The following is an 11,759-nucleotide window of genomic DNA, read 5'->3' as shown; positions in this document are numbered from 1 at the left end:
AGACAGTGAGAGAGAGCAAGCACAAGCCGGGGGAGCGACAGGCAGGGGAGAAGCAGACTCCCCACTGAGCAAGGAGCCCGATGCAGGGCTCGGTCCAGGATCTGAGCCGAAGGCAGACACTTAATGACGAGCCACTCAGGTGCCCCAATATAGTATATTCTTTAGAAGGTCAAATCTGAGCCCAACATTATGACCCAGAACATTGTAAGAAATGAGCCGCGTAAGGTCAACCCATCTACCTCATCACTTTGATGCTTGGGTGCAGTTTCATATGGTCTCTAATTTTTATGATTTTTAAAAATTAAAACACAGTTTATCAAGAAAGTATAAATGAAAGGTAACTGTTTATTACTGGAGAGAAAAATGTATACAAGAAAGTCTAGATTTTTTTTCCTCATGCACTACTTTTGTAATAAAGTTCCAGATATCAACTTTGAAGATATTTACAAGGGTATATTTTTCTTAGCATGGGACCATTTACTGTATGACGGACATTTCCTCAGAGAAATCATATATGGAAACGGAACATATAGTTTACAAGAAGCTTAGAACATTGTATTAACAGAAGATGATCTATTTTACTGCAAAATATTATAAAAGTGATATAATTTTGTGGCTCATAAATGTTTAATTACTTGATTTGAACAGGGGAATGAAAAAAAGCCCAGCAAGACAGGCCTGGCTTTTAAGATTTTTTATATTCAATTCGTTCTACTTTCACATCATCTCCAATTAGCTGATACACGTAAGTGACAACTGTAGAAGCCTGGATGTCCATTAACACAAATGAAGGAATAATGTTTCTGGAAGAAAATATAAATAATGTCAGTGTTTTGTACTAAAAAGCACCAGCACTAAAAATTTGAATTTACAACAGTTTGGATTCAAGGAGAATTCTAGTTGTTATATATTGAAAATAATCACCAAAAGAAGATTGCCCAAAAGGCTATAATTATTGAAATGGTTGCATTTCTTCTTTATGAAATGTCACACATGCAATTATTAACTTTAAAAAATCCCCAAATCCCCAAATTACTACTTACGTTTCCAAGGCATTATATGCTCCAGTGGCAGAACCTGGGTTAATGTAGAATTTATTTTCATGCTCAAATGCTTCAAATTTGTGTGTGTGTCCTGAGATAAGAATGTCCACATCAAACTGCCTCTGCAACAGGGCTAAGCTGGCCATATCTCCCCATGGAATAACTTGATGCCCATGGATCAAACCAATTTTGAACTGCCCAACAGTCACAACTTTCTGTTCTGGATAATTCAGATTCTAAAATAAGAAACAGACATAAAAATATACATATATTTTTAGAGATATTCATGTTTAAAAAACCTGGTTAAATATTCAATCCCATGTGGATATTTTGATACAGTGCTCCCCAACCAACACATTTATTAAATATTTGATTTCTCCTCAGTCTCTAAGGCTACAACTATGCTCGAAACATAACTTATTCCAGATAAACTGGAATTTATCAAGCAATCCCTGCCTCGTGTTTATCTTTTTTTTTTTTTTTTTAACAGAATATGAGTTCTTTGGGGAATGCTGTAGAGAATAATTATTCCCCCATATTTGTGAGTTTCCTCTACCTAAGAATCCTAGGCATATGACCTATAAGCTAAGTGTGTTCAAATTATATCCCAGACTTTATTATATAGATGGCTTCAAATAATAATGATAGTTAACACCCATATAGCACTTAGTATGAAGCAGGCACTAAGGGCTTTATAAGTATCAACCTATTTAATACTGACAATCCCAAGAGGTAGCTTCTATTATTTTTTTTTTTTTTCAAAGATTCCATTTATTTATTTGAGAGAGAGAGAATGAGAGACAGAGAGCATGAGAGGGAGGAGGGTCAGAGGGAGAAGCAGACTCCCCGCCGAGCAGGGAGCCCGATGCGGGACTCGATCCCGGGACTCCAGGATCATGACCTGAGCCGAAGGCAGTCGCTTAACCAACTGAGCCACCCAGGCATCCCGAGGTAGCTTCTATTATGATCCCCATTTTATGGATAAGGAAACTGAGGCAAAGAGGTTAAAATAACTTGCCCAAGGTCACACGTTAGTAAGTGGTTGAGCCAAATCAGAAGCAAAAAATTTTAATTCTTGCTACTGAAACTCTCTTTAGCATAACACAAACAGAACCGCAAATATGTTTTTAACCAACCAAACCTATATTCTATTTATTGACAAGAAATCTGCCCCTTCCCTTCTCATCTCCCTGTCTTTTGCCCCCAGGTGAAAGATTATCTGAACTCTTTTTTAAAATCCACTAAAAAGAGGGCGCCTGGGCGCTCAGTCGTTAAACGTCTGCCTTTGGCTCAGGTCATGATCCCACGGTCCTGGGATCGAGGCCCATGTCAGGCTCCCTGCTCCGTGGGAAGCCTGCTTCTCCCTCTCCCACTCCCCCTGCTTGTGTTCCTTCTCTCACTGTGTCTCTTTCTGTCAAATAAATAAATAAATAATCTTAAAAAAAAAAAATCCACTAAAGAAAAAAAAAAAGAAAAAGACTATGCTTATTCAGTTTGGTATAAAGGAACCCCAGTAAACAGCACCAATGAAGTTAAATGATCTATGAAAAAGCTTACCAGAAATACAAAGGAAATTCTTCACACATCAGATTTATCATGCTAAATCATATAATGTTAGTATGGGTTGGGATCTTAAAAATCATCTATTCCAATCATATTTACATAAGAGGAAACTAAGGCCAGAAAAAGGATGTAATTTGCCTAAAATCTCATTATGAACTAATAGACAAAGCTGCAATCCCAGAACTTCTTTGTTCTTTAAAGTCAGGTTTATTGAGGTATAATTCACATACAGTGAAATTACTCTTTTTAGTACAATTTAAGGGGGTTTGACAAATGCATACAGTTGTGTAAGCTCTGCCACAATCAAGACCCAGGACAGTTTTATCACCTCCCAAACTTCCTCATGCCCCTTTGTAGTTAATCCTGAAGTTAGAGAGCCACAGGAGGGTTTTCAGCATAGTGGTGATGTGACCTTACTTCATCTAAAAAGGATCACACTGGTTGCGACTTAGAGAACAAACTATGGAGGGAGGAAGGGTAGAATGAGAAAGTTGGAACACAGGAAAGTGATATGGTGGCTTGGAACAGGATAGCAGCGGTGGTGGTAAGTCTGTAATAAAAATTTTATAAACTAAATAATAGTACTATAAAAAAAGTGACAAAATCACTTTTATTCCATATCTATTTATTTTTTAAAGATTTTATTTATTTATTTTTTAAAGATTTATTTATTTACTTGACAGAGAGAGACACAGCGAGAGAGGGAACACAAACAGGGGGAGCGGAAGAGGGAGAAGCAGGCTTCCCGCCGAGCAAGGAGTCCGATGCAGGGCTCGATCCCAGGGCCCTGGGATCATGACCTGAGCTGAAGGCAGATGCTTAATGACTGCGCCACCCAGGTGCCCCAATCAATTTAGTTTAGAACAAGTATTTAATATGTTTACCGAATAGTCTAACATCGGTGATTTTCAAAGAGTAAGGGACAAGTATGTGTAGTAAATTTGTATTTGGGAAGTTAACAACAACAACAAAAAAACCTCGACAATTGCGAAACTCAGGTGTAAAGGATAAAGCTTACATATGTAAGAATCAAGAGAAGAAATATTTGTGAATGTAAAGAGAAATACATCACCTCATCGAAGTCTCCTCTCACAATATGAACATCACCGGCCAGAGTCTTGAGATAGTCATAACTCTCTTTGGTGCAAAGGTTTCCAGTACAGAGAATGTGCTGAATCTTTCCCGGCACGAGCAGTTTTTTGAATTTAGCGGGCAAACTGTTGCACCGGTGTGGGATGTGCAGGTCTCCTAACACCAACACCAACTTTAAAGTGTCAAGGTGAGACAAGGTGTAAGGTCAAACATGACGTCAAAACAAGATGTTCTCCTCTCTTAACTCCCCTTTAAACTAAGCAGAGATTCCAGAACCCAAAGAAGCGGAAGTTATCCATACAGTTCTTACCATGACCATTTAAACAAAGACACATATGGTAACATACTCTGTTCTAATCAGCCTTATTTTATTTTGGTCATAAACCGTGTGTATACATAATACAGGTCATCATTCTATTTACCAAGAATAAAATCAGGCTTTCTCAAGCAATTCATTTAGAGACCTATAAATGACACTGAATTTAAAAAATTGCAAAATGAAAAATATACTACGGGGTCCTATGGAATTTGGCATTTTTGAGTGATAGGGTAATTCATATTTCTGCAGCTATAATGTAAAACATAGTGTACTGATTCCAATGTTCCAGGAACATTAATAAAGAGAATTGTTAAAAATGTAGTGATAGAGAAAAAACTTAATTCTATAATTTATGTTTACTAGACTGAAACTCTTTGGAGGAAAAGTAGCCAAAATTTACAATATTTGTTACTAAAAACTATTAGCTATATAGACAAAGGAATAAAAACAGCCTATGTTTCATAGAGTTTCAATAGGACAAACCCGTGCTTTTGAATTCTGATCACTATTCTCTCCTCCTTCCTTATGAGAAATCCTCACTGTCATATTTTTACTATCTAGATTAAATGACCTATGTATCTTCAGTTTGGTTCCCAAACTTAAAATAACATCTTCACAGTCTTTCATGTGCATTTGAGCATTTAAAAAAAAGAGAGAGAGAGAGAGAGAGAAAGATCAGCTAAATAAGTGATGAATTTAGGAGAAGGTGGTTTAGAGTTGTAATACAGTCTCAGATGACAAAAATAAATTTTGCACTTTAAAAAAACCTCAATCCTGTAAAACTTTAATTTTACAATTTAAAAAATTGACATATAAACATTACTTAATTCAGTCATTTAATGGAATATTGTCAAAAGGTCATTTTAACTATTTATCGTCCAAAGGACAACAATCAATTTCTTCATGTTGATTAGTATAAACACCTTCATTCTGTAACAGGATGTTTTCCCACACAGACATCCCATCCATAAATGTACATGCCCTTTAACAGCTTTTAAAGAAGGCATGACTCTTCCTTAATATCATCCAAGAAAACATTAAATATCTAAAGTAAAATAAAAACAGAAAAGTTTTGCCACCATAGACTTTTAAACTTAATCAAAACAAAATGTGTGAAACTAGAATTATTACTAAAACAAACTTGATTCATCTTGCAACAAATATCAACATGATTACAAAGGACACAGAGTAACTGAAGTAACACAAGGTTACAAAACTAGCACACTTTAAAAATAAACTGTTAAATAAGTTTCTTCTTTTTAAAGAGTAGTTTCGGCTGGTATTTGTTCAATGACTTAATTGTTTCAATCCAGATCTTAGTGGATAAAACATCTTAGTGTAAAACTAAAAACCACTATGAAGTTTCCACCCTCTTTGGTAATCAATGCAAAAGTACCTGGAGAGAGAACAATCTTCATCTTTAGAGGGGGATCCCTTCAGATAGGAATTGAAGTACATAGTTAATGTAGGCAGCTGGCATTTGAGAAAAAGGTAAAAAATAGATTTCTATATTAAAAAAAAAAAGAACCTCAAACTCATAAAGGGTCTATGTCTATTGCAGGATGAAAGATAAATGAATGAGCTGTTCAATCTGAATGTGCTAAAAAGAATATTAGTATGACATGATACTTTATAATGATCGATGACCTAAATTCTATCATGTATTATGGATTATGCCAAAGTGTATCCAGATTATTAGCAGTTTAAAGATATAACTATATGAATGAGCAAACAAAAATTATTTCAAACTAGTAAAGATTCTTACTAAAACTCTTGTTTCATATAGGTGACTAAGTTATTGGGGAAACAGTGTCACATAACAAATGTCATACTTTGAGGAATGTCCTTGCCCAAATTCCACACTTTGGACAGTTCAGGTTAGACAAAGTTTATAGTCTTTTGAGAAAGCAAAAGATCCTGGAAATGGCAGTCTTGTTAAATTCAAATAAAGAACCAACCCAATCAAAGCATAGGAATTTGGCTACTTCCTGTTGGATAGACTGTAAAAGGGTGAAAATCCCAGTAATCAGCCACCCGACCACCGTTGTTAGTACGAGCTAAGAGAAGAAACTTACTCTGTGCCCAGCCTTAGTGGAATGAAGAAGTTGATTGCAGACAGGGGAATGAAAAAAAAGGGGTGAAACATGACCAATGTTAAAAGAAAGCAACGAAAAGAAACCAAAAACAGAGCAACAAAAAACTCATATCAAATGAATATGCAAACAATTGTTAATGATTTCTGAGTGTTATGAAAGAAAATGTTAAAAACTGGCTTTGCTCAAAACAATACCAAAAGAACCATTTGCTGTATTTTTAAACATGACACACACACACACACACACACACACATACACACTCTCTTAAAAAAAAAAATCTGCCTTGTCAATTTTTTCTACTTCTAATCTTATTCTCTATATTGACTCCCTTCCCTTTCGTCTCCTGTTCTGTTTAGAATTTTATAAGACCATTTGGAAAATTCATCAGTAACAACGTAAAAGAAAGCTAACATTTTGCGGATTCTTAAGGACTAATTATTCCTCAAGTATACTGATTTTAATTCTCTTATGTTCAAAATTCTAGTAGCTGGAAAATTTATGCCGCAGCTAGATCATTATTTTGTATAGATCTAACACAGCACTCTGAATACATTATCAGATGGTGAAGTCACCAACTAAAGATGATAAAAAACCAAACACATTCCTCCAGCTAAAATTGGACCTTCTCCACACCTGAATTCGCTGCCCCTAGGCTCTGGACACTACTGAGTGTTGATCATTTCTAGTCTACGTTGCCAAATGAAAGATTTTTAATCATAAAAGAATCAGCTAATGCTAAATTTTACCCAGTTCTATCTCAGGTGACAAGTTATGTTCCAGTATAACTACCCTAAAGAAGTGTTCATCTTTCAGGAAAAACTTTAGAAACATGAGTATGGAATCATATGTCATCTTCTCAAAACTGTCTCAAAATTACTGTAAACCGATCTCTCTAAACTGGAGTCTGTTTAGAAGCAAAAATCAAAAACGGGATTAAAGCCTTTCACATATACAAGACACTAAAGAAGCATAAACCATAAATCTTTGGCTGTCACATCTATAAGCCACCTCAAAGGCTATGCTTGTCACAGAACTGTGATAATCTTAAAAATGCAATGGATGTTCATCAGAAAGAAAAGTCCCTTTAGAGTTACCCTCATCAACACAAATAGCAAGATAATCAGAGCTCCTTTTGAACACGTTCTTAACTTTTTAGGGGGTGAAGGGCACCTCTGAAAATCTGATTACAGCTACGAGCCCTCTCCAGTAGCAGCTCCTGAGTTTTTACGTAGGAAGGTCTTAGGGGCGGAAACCTATTGGAGGCCAGCGGGTTGGGGGCCTGCCTTGAAGCTGGCTGGGCAATCTGATAAACGACGGAGGTAAAACTCCCCAACGTACCCCTTGGCGCCAACACTGGCTCCTTACCTGGAAAAACACACATATTCACAAAATTTTCCAATTTCAAGGAGCTTATAAACCATTTAGGAAACAATAGTTCCAGCCATTCTAAGAGCCAAATCCAGTCCCCTGAGGACTCACTACCACATTTCAATGGCAGCTGCACTTTATTTCAGGGGCGAAGGGGATAGTTCAGTTTGTACCCCTTTTCCCCAGATGGCAAACCAAAATGGATAGGGGATTCTGCTCGTTACTTCCCGTTTTGCATCCAAGAAGCCAGCTTTCAACACATGCGGGTGGCAACCGGTATACCCCAACCAGCGGGAGGTGCCTTTTAAGGGAAAGGAGTAGGGAAACGTCTGGAAAAGGAGGGGACCGTGCCCCTTTCTCGGGGACGCTGGAGGCCCAGGCCCAAAGGCCTTTCCCGACTCGGGCGTGCGGGTCTCGTGACAGGACGAGCCGCTGAGAGGGGCCCTTTCCCCCTCGGACGTCCTCTGGCCCCTGGGGTGGGGGTGCGAGGCCAGAGCGGGCCGCAGCCAGAGGTGGCTGCTCCTCATCTTCCCCTGCCCTCCCCCTGGGCCTTCTCCAGGCCTGGCCTTGGGCTGCGCCCGCCACGACCCCCGGAATGGCCCACGCCCTCGCCTAGAGACTCCCAGCTGCTCCCAAGGACGCAGCACCGCGGCCCACAGCTAGGCCTCGGTCGCCGCATCTGCCGTCCTCACCATCCTGTCACTGGGCTCCGCTCAGTCACCACCACCGCCGCCGCCGCCTTCTTCCTCGGGCTCCTCGGCGCCCCGCCCACCTCGCTCTCAGCCAATGACAGATGATGTTGGTGGGAGACGGCCTACGGAGGCCCGCAGAGGCCCTTCCCCGCCGTAAAACAGCTGCTCTTTGGGAAATGGTGGCGTGGGGGCGGGAGGAGTAAGATCTCGAAGCTTCGAAAAGAGCGGGCGACATCCGGGCATCTGGGGCCGTCGAGCCGAGGCGCGCCTTGGAGCGCGGCTTGTTAGGGCTCGCGGCCATGCTGAAGTGCGGGATGAGCGGCAGTCAGGTGAAAGGTGGAGCGACTTTTCTTGCATTCCTAATTAGAAAAGGGAAAGCAAAAAAAAAAAAAAGAGAGAGAGAAAGAGAAAGACTAAGATTCATGGGGGCGATTTCCCCATTGTCCTTTATGCGTAGGGTATGGCGACACAAGGCCTGGCCCTGAACAGCCGCCACCCACCCAGGCTCCTAGTAGCTTCCGAGGGGAGGAAGAGGGCCCATCTGCATTTATGTATGCATAGTATTCATTGTCCTCGGTTTCCATGAAATGAAACTGCACCATTGGAACAGAGATTGGGAATGTGGGCCTCAAACTCGGAATGATAAGGACTGCGTGAGGAGGAGTTGGGGGAAAAATGATGCTTAGACAGTAAAAAGTATTTTAGTGCCATGAGGAAAGCATCGACCTGGTTTTTATTCAGATTCTACCATTTTTTGATGTATGACCTGGGACAAACCACTGAATCACTGTGGGGCTCAGTTTCCTCATCTGTAAAAATGAGAATAATAACAGCATTTTCGTCACACGGCTTGTTGTAGGAATGAAACAGATGCATGTAAAGAGCTCAATAATAGATGAGAATGTACTTAAACGTTAAGTTCCTCGGGGATGTCTCTGTTTAAGAAAAGAACGGTTTCCTACAGATTGTAACCCGGAAGTGATCGTAGAATGGCGTCTTGTGTCATGGTTAGCTTCCCCTGGGTTGAGGCCATCCATGGAACGGCGGTAAAGAACAGGAAAGGGAAGCACAAGCTCCCAGCTGTTACAGGTTCTCAGAGTTCTAGAAGTTCTCTCGCAGTGTATAGCTCGGTTCTCAATAAACAACTATTTGTATGATTGTTTTTGCTTTTCCTCCTGGACTGTACGCAAGGCACTGTGAGGGCAGGAGCTGTTCCTGTCCTGTTCATTGCTCTACCCCCATCACAGTGGATTGTGCTTGGAACGTAGTGGGTGCTCAAAAACTAGGCATCGGATGAGTGAAAGGTCTGCGTCAGGCAGCTCCAGGAGAAAGTGTTGAATGTGAAGTGGTAAAAAGGGAGAAATGCCTCCATCTCCCCGAATCCCCCCATCATCCCATCTCAGTTTCAGGCTGGCACCCCCAATGCACACAATTCTGATTCTTAAGCATTATAATCTGATTTTATGTCCTGGAATTTTTTCTTTTTTCTACTGTTCTATGGATTGGTGTGGTCATCCACTTTATCTATCTATCTATCTATCTATCTATCTATCTATCTATCTATCTATCTATCTATTTGAGAGAGAGAGAGCACAAGTGGGGGAAGCGAGTAAAGAGAGGGGCAGAGTTCATGCTGAGCATGGAGCCCAACGTGGGCCTTGCATAATAACCACCTGGGCCTCGCATTATATCCTCTATGTGTTTGCCACATTTTGTACTTACTCATAATTCTTTAGAATATTAACAGTGTCATATCAGATTAGACAAATAGGTCACCCAGCCTAGCCTCTCTTCCTTACAGGGCATCTGAGTGTGTTTGGTGGGAAGATCTGGCATCTTGCATGCTACCCTCAAATATCAGAGATGCATCTTGAATGCCTCTAATTTCTCTCTCGTGACTTGTTTTGACCTTGCCACCCATGAAGTTATTAAATCCCTTCAAATCCGTCCATGCTCTGTTTTCACACTTCTTTTGGGGGGGGGCGGGGTAATATATTTATTTAAACCAAATCTAAAAATACATTAGTATGGAAATTGGCTTTCCACAGTTGCCCCATGCAAATATACAGAAAGGAAGAGTGTGCATTTTATCATTTTGCACACGCTGTAAATTTATTGAGCTCTTACTGTGTGTCTAGCATTTTGTCAAGAGTATTATTATGTATTTAAAGCAATTTTTAGCATTAGTCTATAAAACACTGTTCTTTATGCATTAAAACTTGAGTCCTGTGAATGCTGAAGTAGTCCTATGATTTGTATTTATTGTTTGAGGAAAGAATGTAAGCAGTACCTTTCTTTTTCTCTGTAGTATTTGGGAAAGCAATCCAAGCTCTATCACGAATCAGTGACGAGCTGTGGCTAGACCCATCTGAAAAAGGTGTAAGTAAGAAAATTAACATATATACCATCTATTAAGGCAAAAGAAGGTGTTTAAAGACCCCAGCCCAGATTGAATGTTAACTAGGAAACCCAGAAATTGTAATTATCCCTTTCACTGTTCATCTTTATTTTATATATCTGAATACATTGAGAGCATATTATAAAAATCATGCAGAGAAACACAAGAGATTTAAATCAGAAATTGCAAAGTGGTGGTCAAGAGGCTAGATATGGCTTGCAGAAGTGTTTTGTGGGAATGCACTGTGCTTTGTTTTTTAATGAAATAATTTTCTAAGCTTAAAAATTGGGAGAGTCCATATAAAGATCTGAGTTTCTTGCTTCTCTTAAAAGCTTAGAAGATCTGACAGTTTGGGGCCAGCATTCCCAGGTGGAAGTAGTTGGCTGGAGCTGTCCGACGGTTTCTCGCTTTAGATGAGGCAAGAGATTGCCATTCTGCTGCCATCTTTTTGCCCCCCTTACATTGCCTTCTGTCACTTTGTGCATAAAAGTTAAAGGCATTCACAACTTTACAATTTCAACCTGCAAGACTTTAGAGTTATGTATTCAATACAGATGTGTATCCATGTATGTATATGTATGCAAATTCAATATACAGTGTATGATGCTACCCATTTAGTATCTATAATAATTCATATTTATAATGTAGTCCATATAATGCAGTTACCATCCCATAGCCTTATTTGAACACATTTAATTGCAGTGTTAAACATAATAGAATTTTTTGAATTAATCATTTAGAGAAAGTTGATTTTTTCTTTAATATCTCTTATTTTTCAGCTTGCTTTAAGATCTGTGAATTCTTGTCGATCAGCATATGGATGTGTCCTCTTCTCTCCTGTGTTTTTTCAACATTATCAATGGTCAACCTCAGTGAAAGTAAATGAGAATGATTCGACAATATCAAATTTAAATTGCAAATTGGGAATGAAGGTAAATATAAGTGGCCCTGGTTTTCTCTTGTAGTGTAGAAATATTTATTACATAGTACATGTCATCTATTCTGCATTTAATACATGGTTAAAAAGGCATGCAGGACACCCCAATGTTTATAGCAGCAATGTCCACAATAGCCAAACTATGGAAAGAGCCCAGATGTCCATCAACAGATGAACGGGTAAAGATATGGTGTGTGTGTGTACACACACACACACACACACACACACACACACACACACACACACACACA

The 11,759-nt window shown here is 39.3% G+C and overlaps 2 protein-coding genes across 3 annotated transcripts in view; one reads left to right on the top strand and one right to left on the bottom strand.

Annotated features, from left to right (window-relative positions):
* Window positions 1-325: 325 nt before the first annotated feature.
* Window positions 326-8,272, bottom strand: VPS29 (VPS29 retromer complex component). 2 transcript variants are annotated; one of them, XM_021698683.1, is made up of 5 exons: window positions 8,174-8,262; window positions 6,093-6,104; window positions 3,679-3,870; window positions 1,044-1,279; window positions 326-803 (listed from the first exon to the last, which is right to left on the bottom strand). In XM_021698683.1, exons 1-5 carry the CDS (start codon window positions 8,174-8,176, stop codon window positions 686-688), a joined length of 561 nt encoding a protein of 186 aa, XP_021554358.1. In that variant the 5' UTR covers window positions 8,177-8,262; the 3' UTR covers window positions 326-685. The 2 variants fall into 2 exon arrangements, with proteins under 2 accessions (XP_021554358.1, XP_021554359.1); XM_021698684.1 differs by lacking the exon at window positions 6,093-6,104 and having other exon boundaries at window positions 8,174-8,272.
* Window positions 8,273-8,351: 79 nt separating this feature from the next.
* The window catches only part of RAD9B (RAD9 checkpoint clamp component B), a 39,877-nt gene continuing 36,469 nt past the window's right edge, over window positions 8,352-11,759 (top strand). The window contains exons 1-3 of the mRNA XM_021698629.1: window positions 8,352-8,509; window positions 10,482-10,552; window positions 11,351-11,503. Coding sequence (XP_021554304.1) covers window positions 8,473-8,509; window positions 10,482-10,552; window positions 11,351-11,503 — 261 coding nt within the window. The 5' untranslated portion in view covers window positions 8,352-8,472. The remainder of the gene's footprint in view (window positions 8,510-10,481; window positions 10,553-11,350; window positions 11,504-11,759) is intronic.

The sequence above is a fragment of the Neomonachus schauinslandi genome, chromosome 14 (assembly GCF_002201575.2).
Source record: "Neomonachus schauinslandi chromosome 14, ASM220157v2, whole genome shotgun sequence".
NCBI lineage: Eukaryota > Metazoa > Chordata > Mammalia > Carnivora > Phocidae > Neomonachus > Neomonachus schauinslandi.
Note: the sequence above shows the minus strand (reverse complement) of the source record. Positions and strands in the feature narration are given on the sequence as shown.

What these genes read in the sequence shown, in the direction of transcription:
- VPS29 (XM_021698683.1), bottom strand. An exon ending in TGAGAGGAGACTTCGATGAG is followed by an intron (nt 1,280 to 3,678) that starts GTGATGTATTTC and finishes TTCTTATTTTAG; the next exon opens with AATCTGAATTATCCAGAACA. An exon ending in GCATATAATGCCTTGGAAAC is followed by an intron (nt 804 to 1,043) that starts GTAAGTAGTAAT and finishes ATTTTCTTCCAG; the next exon opens with AAACATTATTCCTTCATTTG.